Source organism: Neofelis nebulosa, chromosome 1, assembly GCF_028018385.1.
Source record: "Neofelis nebulosa isolate mNeoNeb1 chromosome 1, mNeoNeb1.pri, whole genome shotgun sequence".
NCBI classification, from domain to species: domain Eukaryota; kingdom Metazoa; phylum Chordata; class Mammalia; order Carnivora; family Felidae; genus Neofelis; species Neofelis nebulosa.
In genome coordinates, this window is record NC_080782.1 from 221,960,841 (window position 1) to 221,973,914 (window position 13,074).

Consider the following 13,074-nt stretch of genomic DNA (forward strand, 5'->3'; position numbering starts at 1 on the left):
GACTTCATCAAAATTCAGGACTTAAGCTTTGCAAAAGATCTTGTTAATAGTATGAAAAGACAAGCTACAGACTAGGAGAACTTCATAACATATATATGACAAAAACCTAGTGTCTAGAATATGTAAAGAGTCCTCAGAACTTTTTTTTTGAATGTTTATTTATTTTGAGAGAGAGACAGAGAACAAGCAGGGAAGTTGCAGAGATGGAGAGACAGAATCCCAAGCAGGCTCCACACTCAGCACAGAGCCCGATACGGGGCTCGATCTTACGACCATGACTGATGTTCTGAGCTGAAATCAAGAGTCAGATGCTTAACTGACTGAGCCACCCAGGTGCTCCCCTCAGAACTTAACAGTACAAAATACAAACCAATTAGAAAATGGGCAAAAGACATGAAGAGATATTTCACCAAAGATCTACAGATGACTACAAGCACATAAAAGATGTTCAACATAATTAGCCATTAGGGAAATGCAAATTAAGACCACCAGGAGAAATTACTACATATACCTATCAAAATGGCTAAAATAAAAAAGTGACAACAGCAAATGCTGACAAAGATGCAGAGAAACTACACTTGTACACTGCTGGTGGGAGATCTAATATGTATGGTCAATCTGGAAAACGATTTGGCAATTTCTTTAAAAACTTAACATGCAACTACTATATTGGTGTTGCACTCCTAGTATTTATCACAGAGAAATGAAACCTGGCCATGAATGTTCATAGCAGCTTTATTTATGATAACCAAAAGCTAGAAACAACCTAGAAATTCTCCCACAGGTAAATGGTGAAACAGACTATGCTACATCCATACCAGGGGCTCAGCAATAAAAAAGGAATGATTTTTTTTTTTAAAGATTACTTATTTATTATTTGGGTGAGGGGCAAAGAGAAGGAAGGGAGAGAGAGAAACCCAGTCAGGCTCTGTGCCACTAGTGTGGAGCCTGATGCAGAGCTGGATCTCACAAACCCTGAGATCATGATCTGAGCAGAATTCAAGAGTCGGATGCTTAACTGACTGAGCCACTCAGGTACCCCCAAAAGGAATGAACTTTGATACATGCCACAGCCTGGATGAATCTTGAGGAATTATGCTGAGTGAAAAGTGCCAGCAACAAAAGGTTACACAATCTAAATGGCCATCGACAGACAAATGGGTAAGAGAGATGTGATATATATACACTGTAATATCACACAGCTATAAAAAAGAATAAGATTGTGCCATCTGAGACAATATGGATGGACATAAAGAGTATTATTCTAAGTGAAATAAGTCAGACTGAGGAAGATGAATACCATATGATTTCACTCATGTGGAATCTAAAAAAAAAACCCACAAATGAATAAACAAGTAAAATGCAGTAATAGACCTATAAACACAGAATGAATTCATGGTTACCAGAGGAGAGGAAAGTGGGGGTATTGGTAAAATGGGTGAAGGGGAGTAGGAAAACAGGCTTCCAGTTATGGAAGAAATAAATCAAGACAGCATAATGAAAATAGTCAATGATATTGTAATAGTGATATATGGGAATAGACGGTAGCTACACTTGTGGTGAGTACAGCATAAATTATAAACTTATGGAATCACTATGTTGTACACCTGAAACTAATGTAACATTGTGTGTCAACTCAAAACAAATTTTTTTAAAGGATTACACATTGTCCAGTTACATGATATTCTTGAATTGACAAAATTACAGAAATGAAGAACAGATTAGTGGTTGCTAGAGGTCAGAGGTGAGTGGCTATAAAAGGGCAAGTGGAGGGATCTTTGTAGTGATGGAAAATTTCTATATCTTGACTTTATCAATATCAATATGCTCATCATGTTACTGCCCTATAGTTTTGCAGGATATTGCCATCAGGGAAACTGGGCAAGGTACATGAGATTTCCCTGCATTATTTATTATTGTTTTTCTTATCGGAGCAAGCTGGTGGAAGAAAGCAGGGGAAGCGCCCACTAGCTCTTCTGGGCCCTTTGGAAGACTGTAGCCAGCAAGTAGATCCATGTTAATTAAAGGCCAGAACCTCACACAGCAGCTTGTAAAGTATGCATCAAACCCCCTTCCAGAGAAAGACTGGGAGATGGTTGTTTCTGTCGGCTTCCTCTGTGCCTAGCCGGGGGAGTCAGGGATAGTTACAGCAAGTGCTCATGCACCCGTGAACTGCTCCTTTGTTTGCTAGAGTCCTTTGGGACTTGTGAATGCAAGCCCTTTTAGCTTTCATACATAGGTGATTTGGGGCCCATCCCTCAGCTGACAGCCTTAAAAGTAGGGGCACTAGATGTGTGGTTCAAACCCTTTGCTCCTCAAAGAGAAGATGGGTGTTAGGATTCCCTCCCAACAGCATGGTGCTATGCCAGTGGGTAGGGTCTATGGCCAGAGTATGTCTCAGCTTTTCCCACTCATTTTGATGTGGGTATTTTCTCATTTGCTCAATGAGTAGGGATCACTTAGCTGAATTTCTGGGTTTCTCTCAGAGGGAATTCCCACACGTATAACTGTACATTCTGTTTATCCATAGGAGGAGGGAAATTCAGGAGCCTCCTATGTTGTCATCTAAGTCCAGAGTCCCAGAATTAATTTGTTTTAATATTTTAATGTTTATTTATTTTTGAGAGAGAGAGACAGAGCACGAGTGGGGGAGGGGCAGAGAGAGAGGGAGACACAGAATCTGAAGCAGGCTCCAGGCTCCAGGCTCCAAGTTGTGAGCACAGAGTCTGATGTGGGGCTCAAACTCATAAACTGTGAGATCATGACCTAAGCTAAAGTCAGATCCTTAACCGACTGGGCCACCCAGGTGCCCCATCCCAGAATTTTTTAAATGGTAAAATTTGATGCTGGTTCTCATACATTGCTGGTGAGGATATAAAGCAATTAAATAATACCTGAATGATGTTCTAGAATCTCAAACTGGGAAATCTAGCCTGAGGAAATAATCCTAAATAACAATGTTAAATACAGAAGAAAAATTTCAGGCACAGAGGTCTTAATCATAGTGGTGATACTATAGAGTTAGAAACAATATGTCCAGAATTAGGCATGTTTACATAAATTATGGTATATGTAACTGACAGAAATAATATCAAAATGTTGGCAATAATTAAATATAAGAAAAATATATGGCTATCCATTGCTTTCACTTTATTCCGTGGAGAGAAACAGAGAGGGGTGGAAATAAGGGAGAAAGACAGAGAATTAAGAAAGCAGAAAAGAAAGGGAGCCAGGGAAGAAGAAAGAATTTAAGAGAAGAGGAGAAAGAAAGATAAAAAAACAAACAACAAAAAAAACACAGGCACTTGGGAAAGCAAATTATATCTTCCTTTAAGAAAAAACACTACATAAAATCCAAATTTAGAAAATTAGAGCTGAGCCTTCAATTTAAAAGGATGTATTAGATGGAGCACCCAGTGGCCCAGTTGGTTGGGTGTCTGGCTCTTGATTTTGGTGCAGGTCATGATCCCTGGATTGTGGGATCGAGCCCCAAGTCAGGCTCCACACCCAACACGTAGCCTGCTTTGGATTCTCTCTCACTCTCTCTCTCTCTCTCTGCCTCTCCCCTGCTCGCACTCTCTCTCTCTCAAAATAAATAAATGTTTAAAAACAAATAAAAGGATGCTTTAGGGCCAGTTGCTCTCATAATTTTAAAATACTAAAAAAGGTTCTAGTATGCTACTTCATGCTATCTCAATTTCATTTATATAGATGTTAAGCAGTACACTTGTATAAGAGGTACAGCTGTAAATATAAATAAAATTTAAAATGAAATTTAAATTAAAAATAAAATATTTTATTCAAACCATTCTGGACTCTACAGTAATACTACGTAATATCAGTCCTCTTTGAAAAGTCATAAGAGCATGTCTTCATACTTCCCAGTGAAATGCCACAAGAACATTTCCATACGGCATTCCAGTGAACAGTAGAAATGAAGCTCCACAGAACTCTATCCAACTTTTACACAGAGAAAAACATTCTTCTGGTTCATTAGCAAATAGTGTGCAAAGGCAAAGGAAGCCCCCTGTGGATAACAAAAACAAGCTCTGATACCAGGAACAGTTTCTCACATCAGAGGAAAGGATCGGAATGGAAAGGATTAGAGAAACCTTAAACAGGTACAAGATGATTAATGATAGTCTTTCCATAATACATAACCTATGCAGATATCCATTCATCACACTAACTAGAGTAAAGCCTTAACTATTTCAAAACCAGTCTTCAGCCAACCATCAGACTGCTAGGTCTCAAGTTCTGGATCTAGAAGTGGTCAAAAAAAAAAGACAAGAAAATGTTTCATGATAATAAAACAACATCTAGAAATGACCAAAAATGCCTTAAATTAGCCAGTAATTCTAAAATAACATATAATGTAAGTGAACAGATACCAAACCTCTTTGAAGAAGCACTTGCGTTAAGCTGGTAAAATCAAAAAGGTCAGCCCTGACGGGAGATGCTCAAAGATTATTTGCAGAATGAATGATACATATGGAAGTATCACTGGAGTTAAATAAGGAAAAAGAAAAAGAAGGAAGAAAGAAGCAATGAACAGCAATCAGAAGTAACTAATGATAAAGAGCACCCTTCGCTGATAACATAAGTAAGAGAAGGCAAATACGGGAGTAAAACAGAGCAGGCACCCACTTTAAAGTGGTGCCTTGTATACAAGTCCATTGACTTGTATACAAGATATATAAAGAATTCTCAAAATTCAACAACCAAATAAAAAGAGGGCAAAAGATCTATATAGACAATTCACAAAGGAAGAGATATGGTGGCAAATGAACACATGAGAAGATGCTCAACAACATGAGTCATTAGGAGGCTGCAAATTAAAATCACAATGATATACCACCAACACTTACATCAGTGACTGAAGTTAAAAACCAAAGCCAAAGCAAACAAACAAAAAATCCAAATACTGCCCAATAATCCTACTCCTAGGTATTTACCCAAGTGAAATGAAAACCTACATTGGCACACACAACTGTACATAAATGGTTATAAAGGTGTTATTTGAAATTTGAAATTCCTCAAATATCCTTCAACTGGAGAATGGATAAATGGTCTGTTGGTATATCCACGCAGTGGAATACTACTCAGTGATGAAAAGGAACAAACTCCTGATACACAGCAACAACATGGACGAATCCTAAATGCATTACACTATATGCAAGAAGACAGACTCAAAAGGCTACATTTTGCACGATTCCATTTACACACCTACAAAGGCAAACAATACAGGGACAGAAGATGGACCAGTGGTTGCCAGCAGCTGATGGTAGGAAAAGGAGAGGATTACAAAGGGGCAAGGGAAAATTTGGGGGGTGATGGAATTTTCCTATATCACAGAACTGCATATTAAAAAGAGAGAATGTCACTGTTTGTAAATTATACCTTAACTTTTAAAAAGATGAAACATAATTGTAGCCATTGACTTCTCTCCTCTGTTCGCTTCTTTCTCCCTTCTGCTCTTGTACAGGTTGGCCTTGCAGAGTGGGACGGGGAGAGCTAAGGTGTGTAGGGCAAATGTTTGTACTGACTTTCGGGAGCAGAACTAGATAAGCAGAGCTGGGGGTGGGGAGTATTCACTGCATGGATGAGTACTTTTGCAGGGGACTAAAATTCAAGCTAAACTAACTTACAGGTACTGGGAAAGTTTCAAAGAACCCAAACACAGGCTAGCTCAGGATGAGTTGCTCTCAAATTTTTTTCAGTATAATTATATTTACCTATGACACGAATCCCATCAAGGATGGCCCTCTATCTCTCTCTGACCCTCTATTTCTCTCCTCATCATCATTCTTCTTTCTGTCTTTTCTGCAGGCTGGCTTCCTACTTTTTTCATTTACATGGTAGGAAACCTGACCATCGATACAGAAATCGCGTGGAATACCATTAGCTCCTGGTTGGAGACTGAGGTTCTACCTCAGTTTTACTTCCAGAATCCTGCAGAATACTGTGGTCCTGTCCCTTTGATCAGATATCCACTACTAAGCCAATCAGCTGTGTGTGGGGGGCAGGGCGTCAAGCCACGCAAAATGGCTGCTCCCACTGTAACCACGTGGGTGGGGAAGGAGCCAGTGTTCCCCAGAAAACAGAGGGGACAAAACATTCTGTACATTATACATGGCATGAGCAGTCTTAATCTTTATGGCAGGTTACATTGCTTAAAAAGTATAGTAGGGTCAAAGTAAAATGGTCACTGTCTTTATAGGGAGAATACAACCAATTAACATGTTATGCTTCTGATTAAGGGCCTGATTCCAACACCATTTTAAATCACCTACATATTATGTACCTTTATAGGATAAATGCTTCTAAAGTTTATATTCATTATTTTAAGAGGGCATTAGGGTAACAATAACATAAAATTCCATTTAATATGATATAGTATTTCCTCACCTGTAATTGTAAATTCTGTAACTTAATTTGTTTAATGGCAGGTGCAAAATATATAAACAACCAAACAGAATGAAGACCAAGTAGAATCAATGCCCTATACACATGGTAAGCATTTCAAATTATGCATGAAGCATAGTCAAAGCTTATGTCTTAAGGCTTTATGATTTTTCGTTTTTATAGTAATAAAACCAAAGGCGAAGGACCACTTTAAAGAGGAGGCCAGGGAACAGAAAAGGATTTTTAAAAAGGGACAGAAATCTTCAAAAATTTAGGACCATAAAATGGGTTAATGAGAAGCTGATACTGAAGTACTCATTTTGCTGACTTTTATTTAATGTAGCAAGAATTAAGCCTTAGAGATTAAATTATCATAGCAGAAAGTTTTCTGCTTCTTTGAACTACTTTCTAATTCAGCCCGAACAGATGACTTTGCATCCACCCTAGTTTTGCAAGGCACACCTGCCTTTCTTTAAAATGAATGCATCAATAAATTTCATCCTTTGATCTCCTATCACATTGTGTTTCAAAACATCAGAGTCTGAAGCTGTGTCTTGAATAGTGGCCAAACCTCAAAAAACACAGCTCTGAGTTTGATCCTGAGCCCATAAAATCTGAAGATTTGCAATCTCAGCCACAAGTCTTTTTTTTTTTTAACCTCATAATAATATGCAGAAGTAGTTCCTTTCTGTCAGCAACTTTAAGGCCTAAAGGATTAGATTAAAAATTTATGGCTATAAAGTAATGAGACTTTCTTTTTTTTTTTTAATTTTTTTTTAATGTTTTATTTATTTTTGAGACAGAGAGAGACAGAGCATGAGCAAGGGAGGGGCAGAGAGAAAGGGAGACACAGAATCTGAGGCAGGCTCCAGGCTCTGAGCTGTCAGCACAGAGCCCAATGAGGGGCTCCAACCCACAAACTGGGAGATCACAACCTGAGCTGAAGTTGGGCGCTTAACCAACTGAGCCACCCAGGCGCCCCATTTTTTTTTTTTTAATACTTATTTTTGAGAGTGAGAGAGACACAGAGTGTGAGTGGGGGAGGGTCAGAGAGAGAGGGAGACACAGAATCCAAAGCAGGCCCCAGGCTCTGAGCTGTCAGCACGGAGCCCAGCGTGGGGCTTGAACTCACAAACTGTGAGATCATGACCTGAGCTGAAGTCGGCCACTTAACTGACTGAGCCACCCACAATTTTAACTCGAAGGTGCGCCTCCTAACTACCCTTATTTACAAAATAGTAGGATCCTCCAGTACTTTCCCCTCTCCAATGGACCACTTTGCTCTGGATTCCTGAAGGAGAAATGGGTTTGTCACACAGTTTCCCAAGGCAGTGCCTGCTACCCAATCTAAGCCACTGCCATGGCCACCATCACTGTTGTCAGCTCTGGATTCTGAACCCCTGCTCCAAGCTCCCCTCAACCCTGTTCCCGGTCCTTCCTCCTGCAGCTAGTTATTTCCTCAACACCCCGTTGCCTCCAAGTATAGAAAACCACCCTTTCTCCTTCACTCAGCATATACTGTTAGTACATAGTTCTTTTATCAAAGGTTTAAAGGTAACAAAGGGTAATTATAGCATAGTGCAGAAACAATTTCAAATTGAATTCTATGAATCGCTATTTTTAAAGGTTTGTCAGAATTCCTGATCATCTTTTTCCTTAAGTCCCTTCTCTCTGTCATGGTTCTGGAATCTCTTTCCCTCACTCCAAAACTTTCCCCTACTTCTATCAATCATAGCCAAAGAGAGGGCATTTCTCAAATTTCTGTTACTTTACTCTGCAAAAAGGAAATTTAAGCTCTTCCCTTTTAGTCTTTTCCTTCCAGACATTGCCTAGAGACCTAAACTTTTGCAACTAACAAAAAAACCCATCTCGGTGTCTTCTAAAAGTTCACTTTTCTCTGTAAGGAATGTCCCATCCTTTTAGTTTATCTGACAAAAGCTATAGCCCATCCCTAAATAATATCTTTTTCTTCCTGTTATAAACACATACCAGAAATTTTGCAGTCAGATGACTATTGTACTCTCCAAAAACCCCATGAGAGGCTATTCACTTACTAGAATGTTATCATCGCTCTTGAATTATCTTCTAAACAATTTACTAATTCTTCAAGAAAACTGGCTTATTGCTGCATTCAGAACACTTTCCTTTGGTCTAATTCCCTTACCTCTGCTTCAATCTCTCATTCTCATGCCTACATTCATTCATTCATTCATTCACTCAACCAACCAGTGTGTATAGCATTAGGTGTGGGAAACAGGGTTCTAGTACTCAAGATACTTTCAATCCAGAAGGGACTATACCAGTTCTACCTACGAACCAAGAGACAAGCAGGGCAGAGTTCTGTGTGATTAGACTGAGTTCTAAAGTTAGGATGAATTTTTTCAAGCTGTCACTAGCTTATATGGATACTTTAGGCTTGAGATAGAAAGATGCTGCATGGGGCGCCTGGGTGGCGCAGTCGGTTAAGCGTCCGACTTCAGCCAGGTCACGATCTCACGATCTCGCTGTCCGTGAGTTCGAGCCCCGCGTCAGGCTCTGGGCTGATGGCTCGGAGCCTGGAGCCTGTTTCCGATTCTGTGTCTCCCTCTCTCTCTGCCCCTCCCCCGTCCATGCTCTGTCTCTCTCTGTCCCAAAAATAAATTAAAAAAAAAAAAAAAAGAAAGATGCTGCTTTGCAGGCTGACGGTTAGTACCTCCAGTCCATAGAGATATATAGCACATTTCTGCAAGTAAGCTAATAATGCTACAAATGGTGCCTCCTTCCTGAAAATACTGTATGACATCAGTGGAATGCTTAAAATTGAACTGTCCTAAATTTTAACTGCTTTTCACTTAGTCAACCAAGAAGTACTTACAAGTGTCTATTTTTTTATGGGCTTGAGAAGGACAGCCGCACCTACTGAGTATCACATTCATTTATAACAGAGTTCTAGGCATCATGTTACATCAGTTGAATGGACAAAGTCAAGAAAGAACTGTCAGGTCAATTATACCTTAGTAAAGTTGAAAACAAAAAGAACTGTCTGCTGTTTTATTGCTACAACAACAGATCTTCATAATGTTAGTTCTGAGTCAACAGTAAAAAATTATATCTAGAATACTACTTTGGGGAAGGGCAAGTATACAATGCATTTTAGAGAAAATGTAATCCACATAAGTAATTTGTTTGACTTCCTTTATTTGAAGAATTAATCTTCACTTACGTGGAAAATGAAAATATTCAGAAAGATACTTCTTTCCCTAAGGATTCCAGACAGTAAAAGTTGACTTGATAACGTGTAAGTCAACTTTTAGGCAACTGGATGTCTTAATCCAAAAATATTTTTTTAATGTTTATTTATTTGTTGAGAGATGGGAGGCAAACAGAGAGAGAGAGAGAGAGAGAGAGAGAGAGAGAGAGAGAGAACGTCAAGCAGGCTCCCCACTGTCAGCACGGAGCCTGATGTGGGGCTCGAACTCACGAACCTTGAGATCATGACCTGAGTCAAAACCAAGAGTCAGACACTTAACTGACAGTCTTGTATAAGTAGTTCTTATTGTTCCTCTTTTGTTATCTAAGCCAATGCTAAGCAAAGTTGCAAGATACCCGAAGTCTGTCTTGATATACTCTTACCTCCCTAATTCTTGGGTAGTGCTTTGAACCAACACTATTCTGTGGCTGCTCAAGACTTTCCTAGTTCACTGGACCTCATGACATCTCATCCCTGACTCATTCTTCAAAACATAACCATCCTTGGTCATATTTCTTCCAGCATCCAACTGCAAATTGGGCTAATCTCATAAACCAACTCAAGCTAACATATTAATTAATCACGATAATGGCTTAATATACTGCTGCTTTGAGGGAAATCTGCAAAACAATAGATTTATAGAAATATAATACCATAATCCAAGAATAGGGAGTATTTTTCCCATTTATGGTCACTGATTAACTAAATCTAAAATTAAAATAATAAACAAAAAAAATCAAGGGTTATAACAAAAATAAACCAGCTTACATTTAACTTCAGTTTAAGAGAGGAAATAAGTATATACTATCTGACATTTGTGTATAGTCTGTACATGTATTTATTGTTCTTATACAACATGTATTTTTTAAATTCAGTTTAATATTTAAAACTGCTGGAAGTTCATACTTTTCCTATTTTAGAGATGACAAAAGTTAGTCTCAAAGAGGTTACATTACTATCAAATGGCACAGCAGGGACTCTAAACAATTTTAATTCCAAGTATTTTTCCACTAGGCACGACTCCTATAAATGTTCATAATATCTCATTTGAAACTAAATAAAAGAAACATGAAAATACACAGATGCAATGATAAAACTACACTTCATTCCACATATGGCCAGTTTAAAAAGTGAAGAGTAAGATGGGGAGCGCGAGTGAGCGAGCTAGGAAAGAGAAAGTAGGAAAAGAGATTATTGAGCAGAAATGTCAAAGACAGAAGAATAGATAAGGGAAGGAAAGAAAGAAAAAGGCAGGTGTGTCTGAAAGGAAGGATGAGTTGAAGTCTGGACCCTTTGGGGTCCTCCACTCAGTATAGTGTTCAGCCAACACACCTGGCTTCGCGTCTCCAGAACAGTCTTGCTCTGCATTCCTCCTCCCCGTGCCCTCAGCCAAAAATCTTCCCCTATCTAAGCCATCCAGAGAGCTGTGAGCTAGTATTTCCACAGATCCCCAGAGCCCTGACCTTATCTTGGTCTAATCACTGTAATCACCATAATTAGTTTTCCTTTCATCTCCTCAGTGAGAAAACTAAAAGCTATTCCAGAAATTTGCATTTTCTTCTATCTCTGAAAATCAATAGAAACCCAAGCACTTAGTAATGGTGGTAACAAAACAGCAAACAAATCAAAACTGACTTCCATCACTCAAACAGCCAATGGCCAAACTTGCCTTACATACAGCCTGTTCACTGAAAAACACTGCTCTCAGGCCACAGGTAATTAAATCCCTATACTTATTCACCATTTAACATTTCTAAATTTTTTTTTTATTTAGCTCACTTATTATCTAGATAAATGAGGTATAACTGCTTTCAAAATGAGATAAATATCCTATATTACTAGCATTTAACAAACTTCTTAAATCATTGGTATAATACTTTAACTAAATGAACAGGCCTGAGAGACATTAAGTTTGAATACAGCTTAGGCTCTTAAGTACCTGAGTGACTGCACAAATTACTTATTATCTTTGAACTTTAGGTTCTTCATCAGTAAAATGAGGCTAATCATATAGTAGCAATCACATAGGTAGTTTTAAGAATTAAAGGAGATGAGGGCGTGAGGGGTGAGTTAAATGGGTGATGGGCATTATGGAGGCACTCTTCTGAATGAGCACTGGGTGTCATATGTAAGAGATGAGTCACTATGTTCTACTCCTGAATCCAGGACTATACTGTATGTTAACTAACTTGAGAATAAAAATTTAAAAAAAAAGGGGGGGGGGGATTAAAGGAGATGAGTGCTTAGAACTGTATGGCATGTGTAAGCACTCAAAGTTATCTCTTATTATTACTATTATTATTGACCACCAACCTTGCTACCTACCGGCAGAAGACTTAACTATAAGATACATTTTTGCTTTATTAAAGAAATTTTAGAAGTTTTAGAAAAATACTGGGGTTTTATATAATATATGAATGGTAATAATAGAAAAAGTCAAGTATTTATGATCTTGTATACACTAAAATTAAAAAACAGAAGCGTCATCCTTTTACAGATAGTTTACCTCAAAGTCTATCAGCTGTAGGTCAGCAATCAATGTCACCAGCAGGCCACTGTTATAGAGCTCTTGTGCGAGCTGAGCCACGGCTTCTGTGGGAGGCTCCTTGTCATTTGTACCACACAGAATTTCTTTCATTGCTTGCAGTGATTTCGACACTTCCTCAGAAGCCTGGTGAACAAAAAATACACTCATAGTTATGAGGAATGAATATTTTCAAGCTATCAACAAACAAACGAACAAATCTACTTTTTGGATCCTGTTTATTTATGATCAAAGAACACTACAGTTACAAACAAAAAAACACTTTTTCATAGACATTTCTTTTTCTATTTTGGAAAATGTTGCAAAAATTTATTCACATAAAAAATATCTCTAGTATTTCTAGTTAGTCAACATAATTAAAAAACAATCTTCTTTTAAAACATATTCGGGGTCCTTGGGTGGCTCACTCAGTTAGTCATCTGACTCTTGATTTTGGCTCAGGTCATGATCTCACAGTTCGTGAGTTCAAGCCCCACACTGGGCTCTATGCTGACAGTGCAGAGCCAGCTTGGGATTTTCTCTCTTTCCCCCTCTCTCTCTTGCTCCCACTCCTCCCTCTCTCTCTCTCTCTTTCCCTCTCTCTCTCAAACTTAAAAAAAAAAAAAAAAACTTTTAAAACCATACTCATAGTCCAACTTTGCTAGTAATTAACTATAAATTTTACTCTTAAAAATTAAATTGACTGTTTTGAAGACCTATCCTACGAGTAGCTACTCGTCTTTATTCAAAGCATTTGTTAAGGTTTTTCAACAAATTCCTATTACTCTGATTTTTTAACGGACTAAGTAATAAAACTGAATTGTTGGGGCATCTGGGTGGTTCAGTCGGTTAAGCATCCAACTCTTGATTTCAGCTCAGGTCATGATATCATGGTTTGTGAGTTTGAGCCACACGT

The 13,074-nt window shown here is 38.4% G+C and overlaps 1 protein-coding gene across 14 annotated transcripts in view; it reads right to left on the reverse strand.

Moving 5' to 3' along the window:
- Window positions 1-13,074, reverse strand: part of CAB39L (calcium binding protein 39 like) — a 131,446-nt gene that overhangs the window by 66,812 nt on the left and 51,560 nt on the right. For all 14 annotated transcript variants that reach the window (XM_058685963.1, XM_058685986.1, XM_058685922.1 and 11 more), the window contains one exon: window positions 12,141-12,305. In XM_058685963.1, coding sequence (XP_058541946.1) covers window positions 12,141-12,305 — 165 coding nt within the window. The remainder of the gene's footprint in view (window positions 1-12,140; window positions 12,306-13,074) is intronic.